Source organism: Pectinophora gossypiella, chromosome Z (genome assembly GCF_024362695.1).
Source record: "Pectinophora gossypiella chromosome Z, ilPecGoss1.1, whole genome shotgun sequence".
NCBI lineage: Eukaryota > Metazoa > Arthropoda > Insecta > Lepidoptera > Gelechiidae > Pectinophora > Pectinophora gossypiella.
In genome coordinates, this window is record NC_065433.1 from 27,117,529 (window position 1) to 27,129,924 (window position 12,396).

The 12,396-nt window shown below is 35.6% G+C and overlaps 3 protein-coding genes across 8 annotated transcripts; 1 reads left to right on the forward strand and 2 right to left on the reverse strand.

Annotated features, from left to right (window-relative positions):
• Positions 1 to 598: 598 nt before the first annotated feature.
• Positions 599 to 1,782, reverse strand: LOC126380394 (protein lin-52 homolog). Its single transcript, XM_050029787.1, has 4 exons — positions 1,714 to 1,782; positions 1,465 to 1,581; positions 1,159 to 1,257; positions 599 to 836 (listed from the first exon to the last, which is right to left on the reverse strand). Exons 1-4 carry the CDS (start codon positions 1,745 to 1,747, stop codon positions 697 to 699), a joined length of 390 nt encoding a protein of 129 aa, XP_049885744.1. The 5' UTR covers positions 1,748 to 1,782; the 3' UTR covers positions 599 to 696.
• Positions 1,783 to 2,191: 409 nt separating this feature from the next.
• On the reverse strand, positions 2,192 to 5,404 carry LOC126380375 (ATP synthase subunit b, mitochondrial). The gene is made up of 5 exons (XM_050029759.1): positions 5,249 to 5,404; positions 4,552 to 4,693; positions 3,258 to 3,456; positions 2,791 to 2,979; positions 2,192 to 2,441 (listed from the first exon to the last, which is right to left on the reverse strand). The coding sequence occupies exons 1-5, from the start codon at positions 5,274 to 5,276 to the stop codon at positions 2,265 to 2,267; spliced, it is 735 nt and encodes a 244-aa protein (XP_049885716.1). The 5' UTR covers positions 5,277 to 5,404; the 3' UTR covers positions 2,192 to 2,264.
• Positions 5,405 to 5,672: 268 nt separating this feature from the next.
• On the forward strand, positions 5,673 to 11,907 carry LOC126380402 (uncharacterized). Of its 6 annotated transcripts, none has more exons than XR_007568463.1 (4): positions 5,673 to 5,846; positions 6,276 to 6,440; positions 7,097 to 7,583; positions 7,671 to 11,907. XR_007568463.1 is itself a non-coding variant. In XM_050029795.1 (3 exons), exons 1-3 carry the CDS (start codon positions 5,787 to 5,789, stop codon positions 7,109 to 7,111), a joined length of 240 nt encoding a protein of 79 aa, XP_049885752.1. In that variant the 5' UTR covers positions 5,673 to 5,786; the 3' UTR covers positions 7,112 to 11,907. The 6 variants fall into 6 exon arrangements, 1 of the variants encoding a protein (XP_049885752.1); XR_007568464.1 differs by having other exon boundaries at positions 7,714 to 11,907; XR_007568462.1 differs by having other exon boundaries at positions 7,097 to 7,410; positions 7,541 to 11,907.
• The last annotated feature ends 489 nt before the right edge of the window (positions 11,908 to 12,396 follow it).

The window sequence follows — 12,396 nt, forward strand, 5'->3', positions numbered from 1 at the left end:
CAATGTAACATTTTTTAATTTACGTTATTTCGCATGGTGTTATGGCTGAGGAGAAATGACAAGAAACTGCAACAGCAACACATCTTTTAAAAACCAATGAGGGTATTTAATAACTAGAGTTACAAGTTATTTAATAACTAGAGGAACACATTCAATACCAGACATTTTTATCATTTAGGTAGTCATTAATCTTATAATAAGCTTTTTTACATAAAGTGAGCTTCACATGAGCTTTAAATTTATTTTCTGACAAATTTAAAATATCTGGTATTTTTGTGTAAAATTAATTTTATATCTTTACGAAATTACAAGATAAATAAAAACAGTTACTTAAAACTTTTTTTATAACAATACAAAAGGCACTATGGGTACGTAAAGGCCGAAAATGCGTTTATTCTCAAGCAATCGACATATACTTTTAATACAAGTCAGGGTAATAAAATAGGATAGTGTACTGATACTGTTAATTTAGGGGCGGGCTCTCGTAGCGTACTACACACGCTGCTAAAAATCAAACGAAATACTAATAAATGTCAAATATTTATTGCTTCTTTGGGTAGGAAAAAGGGGTGTGCTGAAAAGAACTAAAGAACACCAATATAATTTAATTTTTATTTTAATATCTAAGTACTTACTACAATGCAAAACTTAAAAACAAAAATATACATAAAGGCAAGATATAGGTATCATAACAATCTACCGTTGCCTTTTTGAGAATATGTTGAGGTATTTGCCCCTGGTCATTTCTTTAGCTTCCTCAAGCCCCAGTTGGTAAGCGAGATCATGGAGTTTCTTCACTTCTAATATTAATCCACTTGCTGATAGGAGTCCTAGTTCTGTAACAAATTATTAGGGTTTAACAAAAATCTATTTTGGAATAAGAAACATGAGTAAACCAACTGCATCCTCCGGCCCCTGCAGGTTGTTTTATTGATGGCTACTGGTTATGTCTACCCCGATAGGTATACTGGCGTGAATATTATAATATACCAAATTACTTACCAACAAAAATTATAGAGGATCTTATAAACTATGAAAACAGTCAAGTGGTTTGTACTCAATGATAAAAAAAAACAGTGGTAGGTACCTATGTGGTATTGAATGATGGAAACAGTCAAGTAATGTGGTAATCCTATGCTTATCTCTATGGGTACTTACGGTGCACATAATTGATGTCCTCTCTAGTAAGTCCTCTGTTCCATGGAGGTGGTGATTGCTTTGCATTGGGTAGCGGCGCGTACTCCGACAATCCTGGAACTGCGAAGGAAGTCGGCTTATCAGGGGTTTAATAACTATATCAATAAAAACGGTTAACTACATAAATGGAAAATCAAATCCTAATTATCGACCTATTTAATTTTGACAATATGAAATGGAACGCAAGTCCCGCGATTTTTTGAATACCTACGTAATAAAAAACGAAAATTTTGAGGTTACGATGTTATAAAATAAATTCAAGCTCACTCGATTCGGGCCATATTTCCGGAGAAGCACGATCTAGTTTCTCCAAGCTGAGAAGACTTTCTTCCAAGGATGTCATCGGAATATCATCCGACGTACTAGTACTTGTACTAGGTTGGGCTACAACATCAAATTCTTATTAAAGCAACGCATTTTACTCATATTTACTTCAATTCACGCATTATTTGCATTGTTTTACACATGAATTATTGGCAACAGGTAGGTAATTTGCATGTGATTGAAAAGTATTACCTTCTTGAACAGTAGAATTTTGTTTCGCGGCCATTTTCCAATTATCGATTGACAACTGAGTGACCACAGACTTTTTATATTTTTGTCCAGAGATGGGACAGGCAAAGAAGCACAGCCATACAGCATAAGAAAAACGTGATCGCGATTCAATGAACCAGTTCAATAGGTTCTCTATGGTGATAATGTTGTTCTCGATTTCGAACACAAACATATTTAATCTATTTTATGTAATTTAATTATTTAACGAGGGACTTTCCGGCTACATTCCTCAAAGACAAACAAAAACATTTATATTGATTTTGCTCATTACTAAACCCATTCATTACACGAGAGCCATATATCTTATCATGTGGCATCCTAGGACATAGGGCATTGAGTAGTAGTGTACAGTACCTACTTTGTATTCTTACTGACCATTTGGTGCCTGTACTTACGAAACCACGGAACCATTCAACAAAGAAGTAAAAGAAAAGTCCGGTTATCATATCACTGATTCACTTTATTACATAATAACAGATACGGATATAAATAACTACTAGAAGCGTCTACGTTCACTTCCTGGCGGCGAGAGCAGCCAGATCGGCGATGCACGCGTTCAGGTGCTTCTTCTGCTGGTCGGGGGTGATGGCCTTGGTCACATTGAGCACCACCCAGTCCACCAGCGCCTTCTGTGCGAGCCGGCGCTCCACCTTCGACTTCTCCAACTGGTAGTCCAAACGACGTTTCACCTAAAGACCACAAAGATACAAAAATGATTATCATCCTTTCCTACTACAATCTATCACCACTTGAGAGGTGTCTCCAAAAGTTTTGAACAAAACACCAATAAGCAAACAGACTTCATATTAAAAGTTTACTTATTGTGACTTTGTACAAAACAACTTGCACTCGCAGCGCTAGTTGTTTTATCGCGTGTTGCACAGTGCATGCTATCTAGTGCACAGTGATGCGATAACTAAACCGGACTTGCGACTAACTTCGCGTCTATTAGTCGAGGGTATTCATTGCATTATTGCAGTTGGAACAGAAAATTCAATAACTGAGCTTAACTTCAGTTATTTCACATGTTCTCCTCACCTCACTGTAAACATTCATGAGACGCTCTCTGTAAGCGGCCTCGAGTTGGAGCATGATGTTCTCCTTCTTGGCTTCGATGAGCAGCTCCTGGCCCTGGGCGCGCCACTGCGAGGTCTTCTCCTCCTTGATGGATTCTTCCAGGGTCTGGATGGTCTGCTTGCGACCTTCGTTCCAGCTTTCTTCTACGGCCTAGGAAAGAAAATTGTATTGAGTTAGTTAAATAACACAATTTATACATACACTTTCTCATTATTCTTTCTGTTTCTATACAAGTCTTAAATATTATTATATATATGTTATATGTTATGTAATGTTTCTAGTACTAAATGTTGTCAAAGTAATAAATTATTTTGTAGCATGTTCTAAAGTTGTGCATTGCTGCTTAAAATATGGTTGTGAATGGTTAATCCCTTCCAACAGTGTGCTCTAATTACCTATAATCTAATAACATCAATGTGATGACTTACATCAACTTCCTTGTCCAGCCACTTGGCAATAGCGGGGCCAAACTTCTTGGTGGCAAATACACACATGATGAGCAGAGACAGACCAGTGTAGTATTCGTGCTCCAATACATATATCTCCTTGCTGAAGAGATATGTGGTCAAACCAACACCAAATGCGTACGGGCCGGTCACACCCGTCTTGGAGTGGAACATTTGGAACCTGGAGAAGAGTTAAAACTAGAACTAAACAACTAGACTTAAATTATGCCTTAAACAATAAATTCAACAGCTGGACTTTGAGCTATGAGTAAATAGTGCTTTGATTTAACTTCAACTTTATGGTTGTATGGCAACCGGTCGCCATAGAGATAACTATTACTGCCAATGTTGTTTGTTTAAGATCACACTAAAATGCCACATGAATTGAATGGACAATTCCCAATTATAACTTGCTGATTGTGTAAGTTTTCATTTTATGTACAGTGGTTTTGATTCCAGTACACACCATGTAATTTTATTTAAAAATTGTTGTGTATTCTATAAATTTTATGCCTGTAAATTACCCATCCCTCTCCTTTTCAGCAGATAAGAAAATGACAGGTGTAACGTAAAATAAAATTAGGTGTCTGCAGGAATAGGGGGCATTTATTTAATGTATTATGATTAAAATTCTGTAATAATTTGTTTAAAGATGTAGGTGATTAGAGAAGTACATACATCAACTAGTTCACAAATGTTTTCATGAAAATGTCCTATCTTACAGGTACTTTATAAACTTTAGCAGATATCATATTAGACTCCAGGTAGGCATATCCTTGTAAGGCCCGGATTTCCAGACACAATAGTTAAACAATGGGATTTGGATTTTAAAAGGACTTTGGGCCTTACAACCATATACACAGTAACACTTTTATAAGAAGAGAAAGTATTTGATTTTGTTTAAAAACTATAAACATAGCAGAAAAAGAGGAAATAAGAAATAGCAATCAGAGGGCAGAATTTTGCAGTGTGGGTGGATCATAAATTATACTTTTGTAAATATATTATAAAACCATATTAAAAATCTTTCATTCCCTATTTAAGAACATTAGAGAACCAAGTAATAAAAAATATGTAGAAATATCAGTGAATTCCTACATTTTTTATTAGTCTTTTAGTCAAGACTGTACTTTAGTACTATCCTATAACTTATTCTAGTTTTTTATCGATTCAAAAACAATACAACATAGAAATAATATATCTTTCACATTAATTTGCATTATCTTATAATATAGTTCAAGAATTCGCTTCAGCTTATCATATTAGGGCATCATACCATTCTTCAGGGATGAAGCCAAGGCGGACCTTGCCAGGTTCACCTCGGACAGGACGTGGGAAGTTTGTCTCATCCCTCAAGCCGGAGTCGGTGGCGGAGCCCCGCGCCACCAAGGCTGTAGTGGCGGACTGTCGGGCCGCAGCTGGGAATATAATAGAAATTTGGCTGAATTTGCAAATAATAATGGCTGATTGGCCCTAAAAATAGGTTATAAGAATTATATTACAGTAAATAGAAGGTACCAATACCAAACACAAGCTGTTCCTTTCGAATAATGAGTGTAACATCCTTAACTTCAATGTCCTTGGAAGTCTAAGAGCCAAACAGTGTTCCATGGTGACATTTGTACATGAATAAGCTATACAATTTTTTATTAATAAATGAAACAGTACAAGAAATCGTCCTGACCTAAAGATTCTTATCAATATCCAACAGGGTTATATGAATGGGTGTGATCAAATGATAAGTTAGGAATCTTATTTTGAGCATTATGTTTAACCTAATTATGTAAATTATAAGATTCAAAAGCAATTATCGTAGTTAAACGCAAATAATTCTTCAAAAAAAATGCGGTTCATAATTTTTCCAGTCTTGTCAAGGTGATTACATAAACCTCTACCTACGACACAAAGGTTATGTTATTTTTTCTGGAAACAATTACAAGAATAAAACAGAATTACATGTACAGTACACTTACCTGAACGCAAAGCTACGCGTGATAGCATATTTTAGCGGAATTATATTTTATTTTAGAATTTTCGACAGTCCCCTAAAAATCGCCTTTGCGTTAGTGATGCTCCGACCCATACGACAGTTATTTCTACTCTATGTCTCTATAGGAAATACCGGTTCTTAGGCGCGGCATGCACGATACGATTTTTTATTGATTAATAGTAGTAATTACTTTCGTTTCGATTTTCAATGAATTTTTAAGATGACATAATAAAGTGTGCATTGCATGTTTACTTTTCCTTGAATATATAAAGATTAGTTTTTACTTATCAAAAATATAATGGATTTTTGTATTGCTTCGTATGTGGTGGTTTGATATTTAATACCTTTGCATGTTTAAAAATTGATAATGAATTTCTGAACGTTTACTCAACTGTCACATTTGTTGACGTAATTGATAAGGACGTAGGATAATAGAATTTCTGCAAGTTCAGCCTTTTACAAACAATTTAATTGAAAGTTATTTATGCGAGAGGCTATCAAAAAACTGCACTGGTTACAAAATGGGGTTGATTACGTCTTGTTGTAGACCTTCGGCCTCCGATGTGATGACTCCTGATGCAGTAAGTAGCTGAAAAACTTATAAAATTGTACAAAGAACTCGCCTTTGTTTTTATATTTCCTCAATTACCAGCCCAAAACGATATAAAATATCTGGGATATGTCAAAACTTATTTGTAAATAATTTGAAGCATCAAGAAAACAAAATACTATGTTTACCAAGCCATGACCAATTTGTGTAACATTTTAAATGTTTATTAGACGTAAATAGTTACAAGGAAAACATAGCAACTCAGTACAGCAAATACACTTTCCCTTAAGTAAAATACTTGTTAGGCAACTTACAGTTGTGTTAGTATTGAATTTGGTTCCTACCTCCTTTCGACTTTTGTAAATTGCAGTGGTAACTTAAGTTTCATAAAATGAGGTTAATGAGGAAAATACCTTTTATTTAATAACTATACTTAATTTGTTAAATGTTATCCCACCAGGAGACCAGACGGCGGCAACTGGTAGAAGCAGCTGAGAAGAGGCGGTTGGAAGAAGAGGCTCGTGGAGTAAAAGATCCCACCAAAGTCAAGCGCATGATGGCGCGCAGTGAAGAAATGGAGAAACGGGAGAAACAACTGGAGAAGGAAGGCGGGGCTGCACTCAGGGTGGGTTTCTTTTTTGTCACTAAAAAGGCAAAAAGTTACATACACACACACAAAGGCAAAAAGTTAAATAAGCGCCAAAAGGGCATTTAATATTTTTTCGTTTTTTATCATAACTTTTTGCCCATTTATTTCAACTAGATGATGTCAACATAAGATTACATTGTTTTTTAGTTTTCTATGTCTGGCAATAGATATTATACACAACATGGACTGTATATTAGGATAATTTGTCACTTATGGAATTTTGCCTTTCCTGTAATGATTTGTATTGCAGCCTTTTTTAATATGGGCACAAATAGATTTTATGTTAGTGAATATGCTAAGGAATAACCACTAATTGAAATTGATTGAAATGAATTGAAATGTCTAAGACCCTGTGCTGAGGTTTTTCTTGCAGCTATTTATCCTCGGCTGTTCAAGTTGAGAAGCTGCAGTGCTTTTAGGCAGATGAGACATCCACCAAAAATGTATTAATCAATGATTCACTGTGTAGAATGTAGAGTTTGAATAAGAGTATGTTTAAAAAGCATAAACATAGAATATGCTCAGTTGATCATATTCTATGTGTCTTCTTTACTCTAGTCTGAGAAGCATGTGTATGTAGTTATAAAAAGGTAGATATATTATAAATCTAATGTAGATATTCTATTTTACAGTGGACATCAAACTGAAGTGCTGGCCTGCTTGGAAAACCCCAAATAATCATGGGTGAGACATGAGATAAACGCAAGTCACATGCATCGACAAAATGCAATATTTTCATATCACACGGTCACTTATCAAGTAACAACTTAGGCTTTGTTTCATAGTAATGACTTGGCAGCAAGTGACAATAATATAGAGCTATATAATTACAAACCTTTTTACTTAAAATTTTGATAATTAAACTGCCAATCGGCTACTTACTTAGTTCTCGAATAGTATAAGTATAATAACCACTTACACCATTCTTAGTTCTCGAATGGTATAAGTATAATAACCACTTATACCATTCTTAGTTCTCGAATGGTATAGTATAATAACCACCTATACCATTCTTAGTTCTGGAATGGTATAGTATAATAACCACTTATACCATTCTTAGTTCTCGAATGGTATAGTATAATAACCACTTATACCATTCTTAGTTCTCGAATGGTATAAGTATAATAACCACCTATATCATTCTTAGTTCTGGAATGGTATAGTATAATAACCACCTATACCATTCTTAGTTCTGGAATGGTATAGTATAATAACCACTTATACCATTCTTAGTTCTCGAATGGTATAGTATAATAACCACTTATACCATTCGAGAACTAAGAATGGGAACTATTTCCTAATCTGCTTTTCTTATCGATAATAGTTCGCGCATGTTCGAATACTAAGCCTAGGTCCTTTAATGTGAAGCAATAACAGGTTACATGCTGATTGCCTATAATGCATGTAAACAACTGCGGAGTGGTCACAACATTTTATAAAGAATAAACCAAATTGTGCTCTTATACTACTTAGATGTAATGTGCGTTGTTTAAGGTCACTTTGGCAAGTAATAACGACATTAATAATAGTGATTTGTATCATTTTTACATATGGTGATTGAGTCATATGGCTAGATAAAATTGCCAAGTCAAGACTGAGGTCTAATAAAATATAAATCAACAATAGATACTGTGAGACTGTTTTGTAACATTTAGATTTTTTTCTACTATCTGTATATATTTTGACAGTTGCGCTAAACGAATTCAACTTTGCGCCCGTTCCTCTTTGACAAACCCTACCCAACCCTAAAACTAAGTTTTCGTGGTGTATCACACACCTTACACCGTGCAAAGAATAATAATTAACCCTTTCACGGACAGAGACCATGGGTCATTGACGGTTCATAATAGGTAATATGACACCTTGGAATCGGAACGTCATTAGACGTTCTGTCCTTGAAAATGTTAATAATTTTGACTCTTATTTATATCCTATGCACGTCTTCTTTTCGTCTTCACAACGCCACTGGCGTATTTCTTCCTTACTGGAGCCTTATTTTTGAATCGCTTGCTTTCATCTCACGTTCGTATGATACAGGTATACATTTAAGCACGCTAGTTGAAGGCGAGCGATTCAAATTAAGGCCCCCGGTGTTCTTGTAAACTTAACAACACCATCTATCGTGTTTGGGTAACGTCGGTTGAAGCGTTCCTCAATCTCTAATAATTTGTTGCAGAATATCAATAAAATTTGTTAAAGGGCTTCCCATACCCAGACGTGAGAAGAACTACGCGTTATTATGATTCGTTGCAACCCCATCCCACCAGATGGTTGTCAATCCCATCTATCACTGACTCTGAAACACTACTTAGTGTTTGATTGTTTATAATAGGTAATATGACACCTTGGAATCATAACGTCTTTAGACGTTCTGTCCTTGAAAGTGTTAATCATTTTCACTCTTATTTCTATTCTATCTGTCATGTATGTCTTTATCACTGTCTGTCATAATCGTTTGCAACTTAGCTGAGGCTCCTGGGTAAGTGGACGCGTACCTTTATTCAACGTCTGGGTAAGAGGAGTGACAAAATTATAAAGAATATTTAGTACATTTGTTATCTTAATTTTAAGTCGCATAAAATAATTGTCATTTAATACTCTGGATGGATTTGAGATAGCATGGCATTTGTCTTTTTTGATAATTTCAAGCACGTTACACGTTAATTGGATATTTATTTCGGGTTATTGTATACCAATAGCAGCGGGGAGGCAAGCACTTTCTGAAAATATTGAATAATAACTTTATTAACATTGTCATTAAGTACTCTGTTCTCTCTACCAAATATCACGTCGAGACACCTTGAGCTGGCGCAAGCTACTTGTCTTTGTCGGATAATATTGCATTTCATCAGAATGGTAATAAAGTTATTTTGTTCAGTGCCAACAGTAAGTGATCGCCTCTTCGATGCTCTTGGTCTGCGCAGACCCTTATATTATTTTAAACCGATTGAATACCAATTTATATTTGCATGCGTATGTCAACCAACACCTTGGCATATACATGATGGTATATATATTTTTAATAATAATTCCATATCATATTATGTAATAAATAACAAGTCATCGATTTAAAAGACTGTCCGACTTAATGTTAATTATTTAAAATTTATTTTACTAACAGAACAGTGGGTATTTATATACTAAAGCGGGCTTAGGACCCTCGCTGGCTTAGCCAAGTTGCGTGTGTGTATATGTATACAGGGTGTTACTGACACCGTACAGAAAATAAAATGTTAGTATTAACCAGTAAGTAGTAACCGGGACCAGCGGCTTAGCGTGCCTTCCGAAGAACAGATAATCTTACTTACTAGGAGGTATTATCGTAACTAAACCATGGTCCAGAAAGTAATTTTTGTGATATGTCCCCACCGGGATTCTAACCCGGGACCTTCGGATCGTGAGCCCAACGCTCATCCACTGGACCACGGTGGTTGATGATTCGCACGAGTTTAAACGTTAGCGACTGTAGAAAAAGAAACATTTGCAACTTGGCTAGGCGCTCTGTAGCTTCACCGAAATTACTTTATAAATGATGTACAGCTAAAACATCTTCAAAATAAATAAGTAACAGTCTCATTGGATCATTATTCACAAAAATAAACACTAACAAATTGTTGTAAGCTATGTAAAAAAATATTCAGAAATAAACAATTTTTATGAGGTATTTACGAGTATAAATATATATGTTTTAACCAAATATATTGCCTTGAAAGCTGTATAAGGGAACACACTACCTTAATTAAGTACTGTTAAAGGGAATAATTACTTTAGAAACTTTCCAGGCAACGTTCCCCGAAAAAATAGATGGCGCTGTACAGAGTTCGCTTCTTATAATCTTCTAATTTCATGAATAACAGACTTATGCATCTTTTATCTTTGTTTTTGGATATAAGTGATGACCCTTGTTACACCCAAGCACAACACATCTTCCACCCATTATTATTCTTAGGGTTGCCATCCGTCCGGGTTTCCCCGGATTTGTCCTAGTTTAGAGGGCATCCGGGGAACGTCCGGGGAAGGTTTCATTTGTAAACCGGGTTTTAAAAAATTAATAAATAAAAATAAAGTATATTTATATGTTTTTGTTTAATATTTTAATAATGTTTTGTTTTATTATTTCTAAAATTAAAAAGCTAAATTATATAAACAATTTGTAACAAATTGTAATATGATTCTGTTTTGTTAAAATAATGAATGAATAAAAAAATGTTTTTTATTACATTGAATATGTTTAAAAGATCTTGTTGACATGTCCGGTTTTCGGACTCTAAAATCCGGGGTTTCACGCGTGTTGTCCTGTTTTCCAAATTTTAGAGATGGCAACCCTAATTATTCTGATCACAATAAAGAGAAGCTGTAGGTAGCAACATAATTCTATATCATATCTGATCCAAATATAAAGCAACAATTATTTTTATATTCAAATTGAAATTGAAATTCAAAAATATATTTATTCAGTAGGTAACATAGTTACACTTTTAATCGTATTTTTTTACATAATGAACGTCTTATCAGCCTTAAAACTACTGCAGTTTCTCACAACCTGTATAGCCGGGGAAAAGAAGCTGCAAGAAAAACATGCCTCTGCCTATAATATGTACCCGCGCAAAGAGAAAATAGGTAATTATTAGGTTAAATCTGTACAACGTTGTTGTTTCACCAATCTATGTTGTTTTTAAGGAACGTGGCCTAGGAAGTCCTTCATTTCCCCTTAATAACATTATATCTTAGATAAGGCTGCCTGTTCACCGGCAGCAGAGCGGAGAAACAGGAGAATATTAACAGATAGGATTGCGTAAACTAGTTCGCAACTCGAATTTAACAGATCAATTATTTTCTAAGTTGGTTTAAAATGGATCATGGAACAAGCACTTATTTTCTTCCTACGAAGGTCCTAATATTTTTTGATGCATAGATTACGCGACTCTATATAATTATGCTCCGTAGAGCTTAAGTTCATATACTAGCGGAGCTTAGGCCTCTGCGAGCAATCGAGGTTGAAGGGCAGGTCGCACTTCTCTTGATCAGCACGAAGTATGGATTAATTTATCTCCGTTCCGTTGCTTCGCTCCGCTTCAAACAGGTAGCCTTAAGGTCTTCCCACATAGGGTAGTTTACTAATCTCAGCTTCGAGACTGCCCTCAAGATCATGTCATTGTGACAGTTCTTATATAAAACAGGGACTTGAGCATGATCTTGAGGGCAGTCTCAGCTGAGATTAGTTTATTAATATCATCCACAAAGGGGGTTTGTTGATTTATCCAGCATAAGTTGGTCGGATCTGCGCGGCTTCTAGAGTACGCCCGTATTGTATGATTAAGTAAATAAATAATACTATAAAATATCACGGTTGCACTGAATTTGGCACTGAATAGGTAGGTAAGTGATTTTTGTATTTGTAAACGTATTATAATTATAAATATATGTTTTCCAAGGAATGTGATTTTTTGTATTATTTTCAACAACACAATATAAGCGACTATATCCTAATGTGTTAGCCAGATAGATCCATCGCAAGATGAATCAAGTATCCACACATCACCGATCTTTATGTTAGGCCAAGGTGATGGGTGGTAGGAACTACTGAGAATAGTTGGGTCTTATCGACGTCTATAATGGTCGGGCCAGCTGTGTTTGGCTTCTTCTTATCGTGTGGGTTGTGAGGTGGAATACCAGCCTCATCAACCCTGGTGTCAGGGTTATGATTGAGCCGCCAAAGGCCCCTGACATGGCTCATGTAACGATTACTCACTTACATCAGTAAACAGTAACCAGGACCAACGGCTTAACGTGCCTTCCGAAGCACGGATCATCTTACTTTCGGACAATCAGGTGATGAGCCTGTAATGCCCTAACCAAATTAGGGATCACAAAGTGATTTTTGCGATATGTCCCCACCGGGATTCGAACCCGGGGCGTCCGGATCGTGAGT